Source organism: Antedon mediterranea, chromosome 9 (assembly GCF_964355755.1).
Source record: "Antedon mediterranea chromosome 9, ecAntMedi1.1, whole genome shotgun sequence".
Taxonomy (NCBI): Eukaryota; Metazoa; Echinodermata; class Crinoidea; order Comatulida; family Antedonidae; genus Antedon; species Antedon mediterranea.
In genome coordinates this window covers 12,700,474-12,720,179 of record NC_092678.1, presented here as the reverse complement: position 1 = coordinate 12,720,179, position 19,706 = coordinate 12,700,474, and the positions used below count along the sequence as shown (strand labels likewise).

At 31.2% G+C, this 19,706-nt stretch overlaps 1 protein-coding gene and 1 long non-coding RNA gene across 2 annotated transcripts; both read right to left on the bottom strand.

The window, feature by feature from the left end:
* Positions 1-704: 704 nt before the first annotated feature.
* On the bottom strand, positions 705-14,804 carry LOC140059194 (plexin-B2-like). The gene is made up of 24 exons (XM_072105056.1): positions 14,533-14,804; positions 13,372-13,471; positions 12,122-12,261; positions 11,802-11,966; positions 11,311-11,398; positions 10,456-10,734; positions 9,604-9,762; positions 9,002-9,200; positions 8,362-8,540; positions 7,944-8,062; positions 7,620-7,685; positions 7,317-7,391; positions 7,039-7,108; positions 6,559-6,705; positions 6,174-6,324; positions 5,993-6,081; positions 5,649-5,751; positions 5,363-5,412; positions 4,951-5,046; positions 4,513-4,676; positions 4,003-4,150; positions 3,310-3,450; positions 3,093-3,167; positions 705-2,765 (listed from the first exon to the last, which is right to left on the bottom strand). Exons 1-24 carry the CDS (start codon positions 14,613-14,615, stop codon positions 2,562-2,564), a joined length of 3,090 nt encoding a protein of 1,029 aa, XP_071961157.1. The 5' UTR covers positions 14,616-14,804; the 3' UTR covers positions 705-2,561.
* A 1,414-nt stretch (positions 14,805-16,218) lies between these two features.
* On the bottom strand, positions 16,219-19,193 carry LOC140059232 (uncharacterized). The gene is made up of 3 exons (XR_011847155.1): positions 19,117-19,193; positions 17,717-17,804; positions 16,219-16,361 (listed from the first exon to the last, which is right to left on the bottom strand). It is a non-coding gene; the product is annotated as an uncharacterized lncRNA (long non-coding RNA).
* Positions 19,194-19,706: the final 513 nt, after the last annotated feature.

Below are 19,706 nucleotides of genomic sequence, written 5' to 3'. Positions count from 1 at the left end.
ATGCTATTATGGTTGGTGCGCAATGCAAAGACTTACGCACAACGCAAGTAATTTGACAAATCAAAAGTGCTAGCTCATTTTAAATGCTTGTGAATGCGTTGCCAGTATATCCATGTGGAAATACACTAAAAATACTATATTATTTTAAGTACTGCGTAATATTTAATTTTGGTCAAAGCATCTCGAGTTGTAATGATTCGTACAGTGTGAGATGTTGTGTGCAATATGTTCGAGTTGTAATGATTCGTACAGTGTGAGATGTTGTGTGCAATATGTTCGAGTTGTAATGATTCGTACAGTGTGAGATGTTGTGTGCAATATGTTTGAGTTGTAATGATTCGTACAGTGTGAGATGTTGTGTGCAATATGTTCGAGTTGTAATGATTCGTACAGTGTGAGATGTTGTGTGCAATATGTTCGAGTTGTAATGATTCGTACAGTGTGAGACGTTGTGTGCAATATGTTCGAGTTGTAATGATTCGTACAGTGTGAGACGTTGTGTGCAATATGTTCGAGTTGTAATGATTCGTACAGTGTGAGATGTTGTGTGAAATATGTTCGAGTTGTAATGATTCGTACAGTGTGAGATGTTGTGTGCAATATGTTCGAGTTGTAATGATTCGTACAGTGTGAGATGTTGTGTGCAATATGTTCATCCTTAGGATGATAAGAAAATATATAAAAATACTAATTAAAATGTCTCTTTTATTTTCATAAACATAATAATATAATTATAATTCCATATAATATAATAAGTTATGGTATTATGTAATAATAATAATTGTAATGTCTATCTCCTTAACAGATGATGATAGTGGCCTAAAGTATAACAACGTTTTGAAAATGAAAAAAGACTGCTGCTAAAACCTAGCAACTCGAAGTTCTATTCAGCTTTCAAAATTATTACGCAAACAAGAATTTGTCCTATTGTATTTTAAAATATAACAATATTTACAATTTTATTACTGTATTTTTAGTAATATTTGCATTTTGAGCACTAAAACATATTTTTGGAAATGCATCACCTTGTTATACGCAAAAATATAATTTATTACTAATAACTATTATTAATCCAAAGGCAAATTACTGAAAAAAATTGACAATGCTGTGGGTATCAGTGGCTGGATCTCAATGGAGATACAAAAATAAAAAGCGAAAAGCTAAATCAAAACGATAAAGTAAACAGCCAGAAAAGTTAGCAGAGCTTTCGGTCAACACTAGCCCTTCATCAGTGCAAGTGAAGGAATGTGGATAACGTCATAGTATAAAGCTGGGAAGTGCTGCCTGGGTGGACAGGAATAAAAGAAATATCTGACACGTTTCTCGGACAGGCGACGTAATTTGGTAAAGTTATTCAAATTACCCTCCATAATTACAGCAAAATCAGATCAAAATTGATACAAACAGTAAAAAATATATATAAATCCAAAGGCAAATTACTCAAAAAAATGACAATGCTGTGGGTATCAGTGGCTGGATCTCAATGGAGATAACTATTATTAATATATTTTTCACTTTCTATTTGTGATATGTAGCAGGTATTTTTCAGTAATATTTTGATTCATTTCATTCATTTTATATTTGGTTATAATATATTATGATTCGAAAATTGATAATAAAACTTGTTTATTAACCCTAACTCCATAAAACATGGAATCAGACTTTGAATAGGCCATTTTAAAGTTTTAATAAAGTTATTCACTTACGAACAAACAAAATTATTCTACTTATAAAGAGACGAATTAAACGGTTAAATTTAACCGAAACCCCCTGGCTGGCAGCCAATTTGATATTTTTTTTTGCTTTAAATTAGGCCTACAATTTTTTTTTTCAGGTAATAAGTTTTTATCCAAATTTTAGTCAAAGTGAATAGGCTACCTATTATGTAACATGAAAATGGCATATTCAACATCAAAAGAATTTTAGATCATTATCTTTACTTATATTATCCAATGTATGTGTTGTCACGTGATTAAATGAATAATAGTATGCTAGTATGTTTATAGCCACGCAAAAAAATATCAATATTACTCAAATTTAAAATACTTATTGTTAGAATATTTACAGAGATAACTAATATTTTGTGCATCGGTAAATGTAAATGCGAGAGAATAACATGTGTCTTGCAGCCTAACTAAGTTGAATTGCGCATAGGTGTGGATGACACACATACACTAACTTTCATTTTATAAACATTAGAAGCACTTATATAATTATTATTAATATATGGTAATATTTAAGAGAAATAAATTTATTACATTACATTATGCATATTGAAACTGGATTTCTGCGTATTCTAATATATATTTATTTATACAATACCATTTATATTTACTATAGTTTTTAAGAAATGTATTTTAATGTTAATTAGTATTGGTCAAAAGCTTATTATACACATTTTCTTATATGGTCAGTGAACGTTTTTATCTCTAGGCCTACTGGTACTTATAATAGGCCTATTTAAGTAGCTATAAATCTTTAGTGAACTAAATTATAGTTACAATAGTTAATCAGACAAACGTACGTATTTGCAAATATAACCAAAAGCTTATTTCCTCCCATTAGCAGCCAGCGTTTGTGTCATCAGAAAGTATGATCACACCTGTGTCCTCTCTTCTTTTCTGATTGTGTCGACGACTTTGCTGGATTTCTGAGTTGACATACGCTACTTGTTCCTTCGACGACGAAGGCTTACTTACTTGTGTTGTAAAAATTTCAACACTAGTTTCATTTCTATTTGGACCCTTCAGGAATGCGTCTTTAACCTGATATTTAATAAAATATTAAAATATTAACACCGTTTACTCAAATGACATTATGTTAGACACACAATGATGTTGAAATGCACATTGTTTTACTAAGATACATGTAATAATTATGTATTTTTATTTGGTATGTAAATCGGATACTAAAGTGGAAAGACTTTTTTTATTTTAATATATGAAAGAGTTTTGAGTTTAGTACTCTAGTTGTCTAGTTCACTACTAGTTCAACTAATTAGTACAGTATAGTAAAGCCGACGTGTATAGATCAGTAAATCTCTTTCTGCTGGTACACTATCAAAATATCTGTATATAATTATTTATATTTACCTCTCTTAAATATTTGTCCGTAAATGAATGAAGATTCACTAACACACTCGACTTCTTAAACAATGTGCTAAATGGCTGAGAATAAAAAACATTAGTATTAGTATATCATGTTACCGTATTTCTGTCTATGTTTGTATTTGTTGACATATGCCTATGCCTTGACCTATGCCTATTAGTTTCTTTGAGAAATAGCAATATTGATAGTCTTTGTACATACCTGTATAAGAGAATTTACTTCATCAATAACGTTCATGCGATCACAAGATGGAGTATGCTTGACGTCACTATAGAACTTAGTAACAAGTTGGCGGTATCTTGGAATCTCTTTTACATACATCTGTCGATGACTTGGCGAATTCTTTGAAATAAAAAATTGAAAGTTAGACAAGCACTAAAGAACACATTTTGACCTGACTTTAACCAAAAATAGGCGTTTCATATTAAATGACTGATGAAATATTACAAAATAGTCATGTAGCTATTAAAACATAAGTAGCTTGTGAATGCTTGCATCATTCAATATGTATAAAGATATAAATATTAATCATAATATTAAAACCGTAGGGTGATCTACATTGATGAGCTGTGAAGCGATTTGCAGATGACGGTTTGGAATATAAATAATCAAAACAAAGTTTATTCGCGATAAAAATTATGCCAGATTTAGACAAACTGTTCGTTTACGGTATATTAGGTTTAGTTCTTAATTTCAACAAAATCGTGCAAATATATAACTAAAAGAATAATATGAACAAATGATTCTCAACATAAACAAAAGTAGTAAGACTGATTCATTACCGGTAACGTTTAGAAGTAGGGTACGGTCAGATGTTGTCGATGACAGGAAATAACACATTAAATTAGCCGGACATACGATAAATAAATAAATAAATGCATTGTTTTTGCTTACCTTTTTAAAACCAAACAGCTCAATTGACCAAGATTCTCGAAAAACAGTAGAGATGACACCGAGAGTGATATCAATAGGGGGCGTTTGGTGAATGTCACAGACATAAGCAGGGTTTCTCAGAATTCTTAACCAAAACATCTCAGCTAAACTAAAAAAGGATACAAATATGATTATGGATCTAGTCCATTTCTGGTTTCTCTTGCTATTTTGATTATATTGTATGGACAATGGAAGAAATACAAGATGATATGGAAATTGTAAGGAAAAATCATTAAAAAAAATGCTCATTATAAATGAAGAAATAAACGCTCATAGGCCTATATAAAAATAAATGATTACATTTTTAATTTGAATTTTAAATAATTATAATTTAAATTTCTTTACCTTGTTTCTCTTAATATTAAATAATTAAATAATTGGGAGCTAATTCTTCGATGTAAATCGTAGATACACCGTCGTGAGCTTTAAGTAAAACCTCATTATCTAACAATTCTTTTGCAATTTCCATACCTGTTGTTCTTCCATATCTTCAATTCATTGATACTAACACCATACTTAGTCGCCATGTTATCCAGAAATTCAAAAAGATATTTAACAAATAATGGTAGGTGGATGTTCGATGATGAGCTAAACACATTATTCATTATGGAGTCAACATGCTGCTGGTACATTTGCTGTGGACATGTGAGATATTAATATACTTATTACTGTAAAATATTAAGGAAAAACATGATTCATCAAACCAAACCAATGATGTTCGATATATGCAGAACAACAATAAAAGTGAGTGAAACAAGTTCCCAGTATCCAGACGGTCAACACAAGTTTGACCAATAACAAGATACATTTAGGGTGATTCGTCTCATATGCATGTCAAGTTGCCTCCTATTAAAACCCAACTGTTTAAAAATAGTTAAAATAAAAAATGTTGTTTTTATTTATTCCTACCTTAGTTTCAGTTAACCTTTCAAAGATGGATTCATCAATATCTGGCTTCTCGCCGTCCATTGCATCATACGCACCCGTGTACACATTTCCTTCCAACTAAACATTCAAACAAATTACATTTCAAAATCAAAACTGACCGACTACACTTGTCAAGTCTCTAGTTATTGTTTCTTTTTACGTATCGCCACGAGCGGTGATTTTGGTTTAGTTATGACAAGCAATGTATGCCAAAATATTTTTTAAACTAGAACGTCTAAACGACCAACAGTAACTGGTGTAACGCCAGATTATCAACTATCGTAAAGCTACTTTCCTGCATATTTAGTTCACAGTTAATTATTAGATGTCCAATAAGCAATAAGATTTGTTGATATCAAATGACTGTAAAAATATTTGAACTAAAAACACTCACAATGTGGAAAGTGCCATCTGCATTGATTGATGTTTGGTAGATGTTAGTTTCTTAAAAAGTAAAGTTAGATCATAGACAATAATAACAATAGCACAAACAACAACAACAAATAACTTGGTCTATTCTGCCACTCATTGTCGCAATAAAGCTGTTTGATGTTGTTTGTTAATGTGTGCCGAAATATAACATAATACCAATAAGAAATATTTAGTATAAATGGCCGTGACTTTAGATACTGGTAAGGTTGGAATGTAGTATGTATACCAATACATATTATTATTATTACCATGTCTAGCAACTATTGGTTGCTTAATTGTATCATAATGGTCTGACGCGTTGATATCTTCCTTCCAAACGTCTACAAACGCTACCACTGCTTTATTTTGAATCTGAAAAAAAATAATTCTTCAAATTTACGATCCGAGTAGTGATTGATTTATTTGTTTGCTAACGTGTTGGTGTAGAAAAGTATTTTTTTTAATCAATTAAGGTACATGCGTCATGTTCAGCTTGTGTACACTGACGTCCGGCCTGTACACAGCCTATGTCTAGTAAGCCTATTATAGGTTTAATACATTTTTCTAACAGTTAATTTATATTACAAAACAAAAAATACTACAGTAATATTACTCCAAAATCTGCAATTGTTTTTAGTTTTCTTTCTGTCTGCAAATCGGTATCTTGTAAAATAAGTCGTTGATCTACATTCACTCTCCATTCTAGATTTTAAAAAAATATTATGTATTTAATTGAAATCTACAGAATAAAGGAGCAAGATACAATTAAATTGCCTGTTTGTTGGTGTACTCACCTAACTGAACGTGTGAAACGTTGGGTCTTTTTGAAAAAGGTTGTTCCTTAAACATAACATTTAACAGTTTTTGTTTTACTTGAAATAGCGTATCACAACTGTTTACTTTCACAATCTCTTGTTTTTCCTCATCAACTACCAAACTCAAATTCTAAATTAAAAAAAAAATGCCATTGAATTTGTGTGGAAATTCAGTATTTATCGGATTGGCTAATAATTAAATATTTGCGGGATTATCTGACCTTCTTAAACATTTTTATTATAAACACATTTACTTGTCATGGGCTCTAAAAATGTATTAAAATAATTGTTTGCAAGTAGTATTATGCTTCAGTGTTATATGTTATATACTCAAATGTTTCCAAAACATATACAGATATCTTACTATATTCTCTCCAGTGACATCAATTGGCAGAAGGCAGTTCTCGTCTAAAGAATATTGACAATGATGATGAACAGCGTCTACCGCACCACTATCTATTCTCGTAGTTATAGCATCTACAAGTTGCAAAAGAGGCCCTGATACATACTTCTGCAAAATTGAAGTGAAAGTAGTATACAACACACATAATATATTTATATACAGTACGTTATTTTAGATCTGATCTTATTTGATTGATTGATTAATTGATGATTGATGGACTTTATTTGATATTCCTAACTAATCAAGGTAACTTATACAAGAGTCAAATTTGTTACAAATAAAAAAGAGACTTCTATTGTTTAGAAAGAAAATCTTTTATTATTAAACTAACATAAACAAAGCTAATTTTACATTACGTAAACCAAATCACATCGTATTACTTACTAATATTTAGTAGAATAATGTAGATATAATTATTAATTTATAAAATAATTTACATACCATTGTGTATTTATACATGCATAATGCCATCACGTGAGATATCATATGTTCGATAACAGTTTCGCCGTTTCTGTAATTGAAGGTAATTGCTATATTACATTTGATTAATATAGCAATAGATAAAAAGTATATGAAGTATATAAAAAGTATATAAGTACATATTGAAGTATATTTCACATTCACAGTCACTAAAGTAATATGTCATAACTTGATAAACACACGTTTGCAAATTAGGTTTTAATAATTAATTATTAAAAACACAAAATAACTGTACCCACTTGCTTAAAGCTAACTTGACATTTTTGGCCTTCACTTTGTTAGCAATATGTTTGCTTAGAAGCATATCCATAATACTAAAAATATTTAATCACACAACATATTAGAGTTAAGCGTAACCATAGAATTACTTAATAATAACTTAAATTGTATAACGATCATTGCTACTGTGGACTTAGATAATTTACTTTCCAACTACATCTTGTCACTTAAGTCAGTCAGTGCTGCCAATTCTAGCGTTCATTCTTGCATACGTAATACACAAGAATTGTAAATTAATAAGGTATATACTGAGTATTACTCACTGAAATAGATATTCTGTTTTATCATCACCAACCATAGCCATTAAGAACAAAGCGGAAAAGTTTTGCCTAAAGTAAAACAGATAAAAGTTTGTATTAATTGTAGGCGTAATTATAGTATTATATAGTAACCAATAGACTGTAGCGGTTTTTCTTACGTGTTCTGCCACCAGAACCATATAATAGACAAAGTTAGACGTGAACCATTGTAACTTAAAAGTGGCACTGATTGCAGCTTCCTTGCACCGTTTGTACCGATATTGTATCATAACCATAGACTTATTATCTAAATCTAAATCTAAAATCATTACAATTTTTTTAATATACCTTTGTACAGATGTAAACGATGAGTCATTGTCTAAAATGTTAATTATTTTCATTAGAAACTTCTCGTCCAAAAACAAATCCAGTTCAGGTAAACCTCGATGATCTTCCAACAGTTCAGTCTATAAAATAATAAAAAAATACCACATAACATATGAAAAGTAATAATATTATAATATTATATCGTATTCTCTTACGTATTTGTAAATAAATGTAAAACTATAATTTTCTAAAAAAAGATTATGTAAAGTTGAGAATTTTTAATTGTAAACAATTTGCCTACTTCCTTTCTTCCTTTCGGATGACATGGTGTAAATACTGCAAAATCCTTACAAAATACAATTAATCATTGAGGTAACACCCCGCGTTAATTGAATGTTTTGTAACGTTGTGTAATCACAAGCAAGTAGCAATATCTTACATATCCACTTTCTTGCATTACTGGAGTCATCTCACATCCAAGAAACAGCATACATTGTACATAATGCTCTTTACTCTGACTAAATTCCCTTGCTATTATGCTGTCATGTACTATGCCCATATACCTTACTTCTGAATCATCGTCATCTATTCCTAGAAACTCCTTTTCTTTTTCTTCTTCTAAATATGAATTAATTTATTAACAATTACTTAGATTGTAGTTATTGACTTTCGTATATACTGAATGTAGCTTTATGTGTAATCGATTGTTTCATTATAATGCCGGTATGCTATCCTCATCATCTATATACAGTACATAAACCCTAAACTCGGCGCTACAAATTGCAAAACATTTGGATTAATTGTGCATATTAGTTTTCCAGTAGCGTATTCCTATAGGCACTCTAATTATCTTGTTTTATTACAAAAACTTGTTAAAACTCGTTTCTAGAAGACTTGCGATAGTAATTCAAAATGCGTCTAATTTCAAAAAGTAAATCACTACTCTTAGTTTATGGGACATTTTTGTAGAAATAATCAGTTATATTTTACATCACTCATATATCCAAATTTAGCTTTTACTTTTCAAGCCCCTTATGATATCAATAGTTTGAGTTTATCTATAATGCCTTTTAGCTTACTTTTTGTAAAAAATCTCACTGTTGTTTCTTCCAATTGTCTGTCGAGTATTCTTGATCTACGCCAGTAGACAGGTATGATTGTAATGGTGATAACCACAATCACAACAACCGTAATTATAATAATTATGACGGTGGTAGACAATCCAATGCCTACATATCTTATTGCACCGAAAGTGAACTTTAGATTTCCATGACGGATCTAAAGTTATTTGGAGACAATCAATATTAAAACACTAACATTGGTTACATTCTGTAGTACATTTTTTTGTTAAAAACAATCTAGTAGTAATAATGTTAGAATGAATATATTCAAAAATGTTTAAGTAGAATTTTGTAAAATTAGGATCTTGACAAACACTTTTTGTCTCTAAGTTCTACACGTTGTTTTACTTGTTCAGCCTAAGTCTAAACAGCAATTAAAACAGAACAACATAAATAACGTAGTCCATCTTAAAAATAAAATAAATTAATTAATATTACAATATTGCTGAGTTCGTTTACAAAAAATTTGTGATTTTGACATTATTGGTTACAGACTATTGAAAATGATAAAAATATTATATATAATATTAAAAGTATTATCTAGTGAGCTCACGACCTACCATAACAATAGGATGATCTTCACCATCTACTGGATTAGGTTCCTTGTCTGGTATCTCAACAAGAACTACTGTACGTGTTATTGAATTTACAGTGCATTTAACACTTCCTATGAAGACTTCAACATCCTCAACATCACTAGCAAGGTTGATGTCAGAACCCTAATGTACAAAAGCATTTGTTAAATTAATAATAACTAATCACAATCAGTAAATTACTGATTCAATAAGGATTTGAAAAGTTCTTTTATAACAAAATAAATGTAGCTCAATAATACACTTTACAAAAACCAACTATAATAGAACTAAATTCAATTATAACAATTCTGAGATTTGTGTAAATATTTTGTGCAGCAGTAGAAACTATAGTTAGGTTGCCACTAGCACGCATCGCATGATGTAAGCACAACACAAGTAACTTGGTTGCCACTAGCACGCATCGCATGATGTAAGCACAACACAAGTAACTTGGTTGCAACTAGCACGCATTGCATGATGTAAGCACAACACAAGTAACTAATTGGTTTCCACTAGCACGCATTGCATGATGTAAGCACAACACAAGTAACTTGGTTTCCACTAGCACGCATCGCATAATGTAAGCACAACACAAGTAACTTGGTTGCCACTAGCACGCATCGCATGATGTAAGCACAACACACGTAACTTGGTTGCCCCTAGCACGCATCGCATGATGTAAGCACAACACAAGTAACTTGACTATTCATTAGACGACTGATGCATTATAATAGTCAAATGACTTGCGTTTCAATTACATCCTTCTATTGTGTTAAGTCGAGTTGATTCAATGCTTTTACGCAATACACTGCTGAAGAAATAAAACTAGATATTTACCATCAACTTCATAAATTCATCAATATGTTTGTCAAATCTGTATATTCCATCTACTACAGTCTCTCCATAAAAAGACATATTATCAAAGGGATAATATATTGGACTAGGGTAAACTGAGAATCCAAAATCACCCCTCAATGCAGGAATGAAACCATCAAATGAAAAGGTCAAAGGTAAAACTGTCTGGTCTGCCTGTCGTCTGCTACGATGACCTGATGTGGAGAGATCTGCTGGTGGACTTTCACAATCCATCTCCTCATTTGACAGAGTTATACAGTTCTGAAAAAACACCACACAATTTCTTTATTTAGTATGTACATTAAAGAACAATTTACAAGGAATTTTAAAAATAAATAATTAATGTTCTTAAAGTCATATGCTTTGCTTAAATCTGAAAAAAAAATCTACTTTGTTTAGTAACAATTATAACCAAAATAAATACACAATAGGTCTATTTTGTGTAGAAAAGAGAAAATCAGCGATCTTAAAATTATCTACTTGACATCTAACTATACTTGATAATCAGATGCTTTTGCAGATGATTTAATGTACTGAGTATTGAGTACATTTACATCAGAGAAGGGACTATGCTTGGTTCCTACTAGAGATGCACAGGGACGCATGTAACATAAGTGATTTGACCAATCAGAAGCAATTAATTATTCCAACTGTTACTTTTCATTGGTCAACTCGCTTGCGTTGGATCTACATCCTTGAGTTGAGATGGATATGGATTATAGATATATTCATATGGATGAATGATATGGATGTAAACATTGTTGACATTGAATGAAAACCTCTCTTTCTGTTGAAATTTATTAAATTAGAAATGTAAATCCTGTATCTAAAGCTTACATTTTCAGCTGATTTGCTATTTAACAACATCATTGCTTTCTGTACATATTGGAAATTTGTTCCGGTCACTCTGATGGTTTGACCACCTCTGCAATAATAAGCATTTTAAACAATATCATTACTTGGAATATGGTGCTTTAATTGTGAAGGAGTCAATTGATTTTACTTCCAATTTCTTCATACAAGCCAAAACGGACACTGAGGTCATCATCAGAGGTTTTACTCAGGCCTATACCTACACAGCCTTCAACAAAATATTATCGACAACGCACCTGTTCCTGTTCAGCTGTTGTTCTTCTCAAACTGAATCAGGACAGCCGCTCGCCACATTTAAACAACTCCTCAAATTTCACCGTTATATTTTGCCTTTTCATTATTAAGCCTTTGCTCTTTTATAACATTTTCTGTTGATTTTTCAGCAATTAGAGGCGCCCTGTATTTTGCTCTATATAAATTGAACATTATTATTATATTAAGAAGATTCTTCTTACGCTTGAATGCCTTTATTAGGTTGGAAGTCAGTCACAGTGGGATTTGTAGTGTAAGTAAATGTAGGACCATCTCTAACAGCATTTCCAAATGTAACTGTTACTGCAACTTCAGCTCCAGATGTTGTATAATTTGATGTTGTACACATTATCTGATTTTCATTGATACTGTAAAATAAAAAAAACAGTTGTTAGAATTTGGTAAAGGCAATCATTTACATGTCAATATATATACAATTATGATTTATTTAGTAACATAACCTGCAGCTTCATTAAGATCATTGGACTTGAAAATAATGAATGTACAAAATGTTATTTCATACCTCCTGGTAACATAACATTCACTTCCATCAATATATACCATTACATCATTCCCAGTGTTCAGATTAGATCCACTGAATGTTAGTGTAGTTCCACCAGCTTGAATGCCAAACCTTGGACTCAAATCAGATATAATTGGATTCTAAAATGAAACAAAAAATGTTTATTTTAATAAATATATACTAATAAAACACAGGTATTACAATCTGTATGATTAATAATTGTTTTTAATATTTCAAAAAAAAACAAATGTTTATATAGAAACATAACAACATATATATAATATATATTTATAGTATGAAAATTGGTCAGCGGAAAATATTTCATAAAATTGTTAATATCTTTTCTTTTACTAGTAGGAATGAAAGTAGAAGAGAAGAGTAAAATTGCATTAATTTCACTTTTATCTTGTTCTAGCAGGAGTGAAAGTAGACGAAAAGAGTGAAATTGCATTAATTTCACTCTTATCTTGTTCTAGCAGGAATGAAAGTAGACGAAAAGAGTGAAATTGCATTAATTTCACTCTTATCTTGTTATAGCAGGAGTGAAAGTAGAAAAAAGAGTGAAATTGCATTAATTTTACTCTTATCTTGTTCTAGCAGGTGTGAAAGTAGAAGAAAAGAGTGAAATTGCATTAATTTAACTCTTATCTTGTTCTAGCAGGAATGAAAGTAGAAAAAAGAGTGAAATTGCATTAATTTCACTCTTATCTTGTTTTAGCAGGTGTGAAAGTAGAAGAAAAGAGTGAAATTGCATTAATTTCACTCTTATCTTGTTCTAGCAGGTGTGAAAGTAGAAGAAAAGAGTGAAATTGCATTAATTTCACTCTTATCTCGTTCTAGCAGGTGTGAAAGTAGAAGAAAAGAGTGAAATTGCATTAATTTCACTCTTATCTCGTTCTAGCAGGCGTGAAAGTAGAAAAAAGAGTAAAAGTAGAAGAAAAAAGTGAAAGTAGAAGAAAAAAGTGAAAGTAGAAGAAAAGAGTGAAAGTAGAAGAAAAGAGTTAAAGTAGAAGAAAAGAGTGAACGTACAGTAGAAGAAATAAGTGAATGTATCTTCACTCTTGGCTGGTTCTAGTGTTCATTTAATATCATGATATACCACAAGTTTACAACAAATATACATGATTACTGTAGAATAAACATTTTAAAATAACTTTAGTAATTATATAAAAATATTTATTAAGGTTGACTCTTCTTTCTACATTAAGGCAAGATTAAAACAATTGTGAAATTTGAGTGAAAAAATATACCTGATAGAGTATGACTACAGGTGCACTTGTCTTTCCTTGAACAGTTATGATGACTTCACGTTGAGAGACACTATCAAACACAGGAGCTTTACATTTCACACTGTGTATAGTAAATAATAGAATTTTCTTTTTTACTGATATACACCACAAAAATAATTATAATAAAAAAAATAACATGCAATGTTACTCCCAATGTTGAGGATGGATCGCAATAATGCATGGCACATGATGCTTAATAAACGAACCAATCAAATAGTTTATGGATTATGTTACGGTTACGGTTAAGGCAGGGGCGCCGTTTACCGTACCTAAAGAGCCAACAACAACATCGGCAAGGGTTCGAGGCCGACTCGCTCCTAGTTCTGGTGGTGGAACAAGTCTTCTCGGATAAGGACTATAAACCGTAGGGCGAGTGTACACAGTTATGACCTGTGTGTACTTTAAAGAAACCCAGTTCATTATTCGAAAAAGAGTAGGGGGTTACCCCGGTGAACTGGTTCACACAATAGCCCCTGTATCAGGGGGATTACCACCTATGTGATAGGACAGTGATTAATTCACTATTGGTAATCCTTGGCCACATTGCCTAAAGACATAAAATAAATAAATAAATAAATGTGTGATAAGTTACAGAAGTGTTGTGTATTTCATCTCATGTTAGTGGTGGTTTTCCATAAAAATGCTTTTAGAAAATGTTTGTATAAGATGAGACAAATTTGAGGCATCTTAACATGGTAGCACAGAGTTGTCAAAGATACCCGTCTGTAGGATGGGTATCAACTACTTATATTATGATCTGTTTTGCATTACATCAGTGAAAGCTGAATACATACAGTAGCAATCATAATATATTTACTTGTTGTCCATACACACATTATCACAATACACAGAAAGAGAGGCATATTCGGTTAAACTGAGGGTATTACCTGTGTTGTGCACTGAACCATGAAATAGGTTTGGTTCACGGTTCAATCGCCATCTCTCTGTGTTCTAACTTATGGGTTGGATTACATGAATATAGTGCACTATCTTCCGGATGAGATGTTATTCCGTTGGTCCTGTATGAAACTTGGCTTATGTACAGCTTGAAGGATCTCACCAGAAACAAGTACAGACTTAGTGCTACATAATTAATGTTAAATTAAATTTTATTTAAAATACCTTTGTAAAGCTATGTTAAATCCATCAGCAACTATTACACATTCTTTGTTATCTATCATAAAGTTGTCAATATCTGACATCATCTGTCCAAAATCAGTTCCGAACAGTTCAATGACCTCTGTGAAATCAGGTTCAGGTTGAGTAGTTACTGTAGCAACTGAGATGGGAAGAGTCTGAAAATAATATTAGTAAAACATAAAAGCATGATGGATATTTAAAAAAAAACAAACATGATTGGTATAATCACAAAAAAAAAACCATTGGATATTTTGGAGTAAAACAATTTGCTCAAATATCATATACCCTTTCAGTACCCTTTTCTTCTAATCTTCTAATTTTCAGACTAAATGTTCTGCCCTTTCTGCGATAAATATATACTGTAATGTAAATTACACACTACTAGATGGTACGCGAGTAATTTCAGCGTTAAAAAACTGGCGATTTCAAATGTACAATAATGCAGGACAATAATATATGTCGTTTACATGAACGATTAAATAGACACTGTGATTTATGTACTCAACTAAAATTAGCACCCTGGGAATTACTTCCGAAAGAGAAAGTTGTCACAAAATGAGACCAATTGTTTAAGTCAAATTTAAACAAACTTAATTTGTGTTTTGTATGTAACATTATGGTTGAGAGATGGGGAAGAGGATGGGTGCAAAGAGGAACAATTTTTAAATATATTCTTTATTTTGTAACGAAATATTAATTAACATGTTTTACAAATAATATACCACTAAACACAGTAAAACATTGCGATGTAATACTTTGTTGAAACTTAACTATCACCGTCGTAGTCGATTGAAATAGTACAGTACATGTAACGATACACTACGACGTATGTTTATATATAATGTTAAACAATTTGTGAAAACCACCTCTATTCGGGGCAAATCATAAATTCGATTTAATCGGTAATAAATATTAAATTACGGTGACTGAAAACGCTAGCTCATTATCCGTTTAAAAAAAATTATATCCAACCTCTGCAGCACAGATTGAAAAAAAAATGGATCGAATTTCTGTTATGAGTATACAGTACTTTCCTTTACGACGCCTGAGGGAATAGACACTTGTGGAACGACACAGAGATTGGAATGTTCCATTCATCGCAAATCAATACATTTGTATAAACGTATATTAAATCTATCAAAATAGTATTTTTTTAGGAAAATCGGCCTGTCTTCAACATTATGATACTGTACTCGAGCTGTTCAACCGGTTTTCAGCTATTAAAAACAATTATCGTAGGAGGAGATAGGAAAATGCGAAGCCTCCTCGCATTTTTGTGGCGGGTATTTTTCAAGATGGACATCCATTAGACAGTGTATACCACGATCGGAAAACACCCCTATCTGGGGCAAATCGTTGAACCTAAATTCGTTTTAATCGTCAATAACTAATTATCTAACTTAATTTAATTAGTAAACAGGGTTACATCAGGTGGTTAAAATCAGTACCGAAAGTACGAACCAACTTTACATACCATCGAGTAAAAAATCTAAAAGTAAGGCGCGATTTACCGAATTTTGCCCTTACGTAAATTTATATATAGATGAACGAGTAATAGAGGGCGACTAGCAAACAACATTTCAAACAAATTTAAGTTAGGCTAGGGTGCTGGATTTTAAAGGAAGATAAAATGATTCAAATTACCTGAATAATAACAGGTGATGGACATTCATTCACTATTGATGAACACAATGGACTGTAGGAACATTGGTCTCCAGTACACCAGACACAATCAAGTCCAGACCTAGTGGTGTTCATTGAATAGCATCGACTGCAGTCTGGACGTTGAACACTACACTTGTACAATGTGACTGGTAAATAAAAGTAGAGAAATTAAATGTAAAAATGAAGCATTAACTGACAAAATATCATATCATTAGCATATTACGAAGGTGTCACTATCAGTTATGACTTTGTGACTTTGTTTTGAATATTAAAATGCCAAAAACAACATAAAAAAAGAATGATACATATTTTTATCATATTTTGACAGCGTTCGTATAAAATGGCTGTATGCTAACACATGATATTTAATAAATTGGTTTTATTTACCAGGTTTTGAAAACACGTCTCAAAGCCTGGTTGGATGAGAATAGATAACATTAATATTATATATGTATTATGACAAGACATATGTCATGATAACATTTAAGGATAAACTAAAAACTGTAACTAATAATTATTCAAACAAATACACATTATCCATCCATTATGGGTATAATATTATTTGCACAGAATGACACCAGAACAATAAAGGGAATGAAGTAGGGGTTTATAGTATACAAACAAATTGACTGTAATTATATACATCCTGTTGTTTGAACAATGTGGTGTTGAGTCAATACTTAGTAAAGTAAATTGTTGTTAAACTTCCTGTTTAAAATTTAAACAACCATTTAATATGTTCATTAAAGAACAATTGTACTATGTTAAAAACACTTAATTGTCTGTCAGTGTCAGCTGAAACCACATCTCTGAATATCTGAACCAGGAACCTATCATAATGTTCAAATGTTTTTATTGTATTTACATGTGGACAGTTTGTCTGAAATCAAGTTGAACAAAAGCGTTGAATTCTGTTTATACTTAACTAAAACTGTATGTAAAATTTATTTGGAAAACCAGACTTTCAAGAATATGACAGTTTGGGCGAGCTTAAAGAATTTTCAGTTGACTGTTTTTAAGCTGTTAATAACTGTATAATGTTCTTTTTTTTGGTTAATAACTGTTTGAATAAATTATCCCTAATTTGTAGCATAAATGAGACAGATTTGTGGTTGTTAAATGGCATTCACAAAATAAATAAATGTTTGTGCATAATTTGATTGATTGTAGTTGACCTTGGGTGAACTACAGTAGCATTCCAAAGCTTGAGCGGTTCTCAGCATTTTGGGTAATCTTACCGTTTTTTTTGTCCACTATACACCGCACACTGATTTACTGGTTTTTTGGGAGCACAAAATAAGCAGAAACAGTCAATATAAAAATAGGGTTGTTAAAGAGGTACTAGGAATACTGTATTTGTTTCAGGAGTTACATTTTTTTTTAATGGAAAATTGAACAGGGGTATGTGGATATATGATAACAAAATGTATGATGTTATGTTTACCAAGTAAATAATTGATTTAATGATATTTATCAATGTAAACAATCAGGTGAAACCAACCTTGATAAGCATTGTCAATTTCATTGTCGTTCCAAAATACTTTAATATATGCGTTTACTTCCTGCTTGTCCTTAGCTGTGTAGTCATACTAGATAGAAAGAAATGTTTTCCAAAAAGCCATTAAAAGTACACAATAATGCCAAAATGAAATATGACATTTACAGGAAAATTATACCACAAAAACTTCCTGAAACTATGGAACGCCGTTTACGCAACATTTCGATGATATGAATTTTATGACGCGATATGTGAATGAAATGCATCGATATGAATTGAATGGCGCGATATATGAATGAATTGAATGCTTTGAATTTATTGTTTTGAATGAAATGTTTTGAATGAAATGTTTTGAACGAAATGTTCTGAACGAAATGTTTTGAATGAAATGTTTTGAATGAAATGTTTGAATTGAATTGAAAAGTCAAACTATTGGCGGCGTATGTCATTCCCGTTCGCGATTTTTTTCTCAACCTCTTATGCCTAAGCCTGGGTACCCTCATCTCTTTTCCACGCTGCCTTTACAGAGAATCCTTACAGACCTGGATTTGGAAATATGTATTACACTGTTTCAGGTCTGTTAGCATTCTCTGTAAAGGATCCATATTGATGACAGCGTGGAAAGGAGATGAGGGTACATTCAAAACATTTCATTCAAAACATTTCATTCAAAACATTTCATTCAAAAAATTTCATTCAAAACATTGCATTCAAAACATTTTATTCAAAACATTTCATTCAAAATATTCAATTCAAAGCATTCAATTCAAAACATTTCATTCAAATATCGCGCCATTCAATTCATATCGATGCATTTCATTCACATATCGCGTCATACAATTCATATCATCGAAATGTTGCGTAAACGGCGTTCCATATGAAACAACAAGTTTTTGGAAGTGGAGTTGTTATCGACAATTCTAGTGTATATGAATTAACTAACATGGTATTGGTAGAAATAATTATTAAGTAACAAGCTAGATACATCCATTCATTTTAAAATAATATCTCTATCAATTTTTGTTTTGTGGTTTTTAAAAATAGATTTAGGCCTAAGTTTAATAAATAATTATTACAGAGTAAATTTATGAATAGAAAATTAATAAAAAAAACTTTATAAACCACTTCTAACAAAATCAGAAAACATAAATTTAATTACATATAGTTATAATAACTTTTTGTATATCTCTTGCTATTGAGATTAATTATCAAGCACTCTTTAACAAGAGGTTTGTAAGACGTGTATGTACATGATAAGAAGTACCATGGACATATAGGTCCATGGTTGTACTACAATGTGTCAACTTTAATGTAATATCTTTGTTTCATTATGCATTTGAAAATGTAACTAAATGCTATTTGATTTGATGCTGTTCAAATGTCTTGGTTGCTACTATACTTACAGTGTATTGTGAACATGTGATATTTGAGTTTGATTCATCAACTGTTGCTGGAATCCTGACAGTTTGTGTTTCAATTTTCAACTCACATTCATAGCTGTTTATCTACAATAAACAGCTCAGACAAATAAATGAACATGTATAATCTAGGTAGGTGTATGTTGGTGTTTTTCTACATTATGAAGTAAACTTTCCTACCTATTAAACAATTCTATATTAATACCCTACTGTATCTCTTGTGGGAATTGATTCCTGGAACCTTAAAGTAGACGGAAATCTCACACACATCTCACTACTACGCTTCAAGTTCCTTTAATTATTTTATAATTAAGTTATTTATATAATATTGTGACCCATGGCTAATTAGCATATTGCATGGTCCTCCTGTGGTAACAACTCTGTATTTAATGAACAGTGTGCTATTGTTCGCTCTCTGTTCGCTCACAGCTGGCATTGAGCTTATATGTATATGTTAACACCAATATATGATTTTCTGAGATTTAGTTGTTGTCTGGCCATCTTACTCTAATATGCTGTCTCTGCTCCCATAACAATATTCATAAAAGTATCAAAACTTCATTAATAGAGTACCT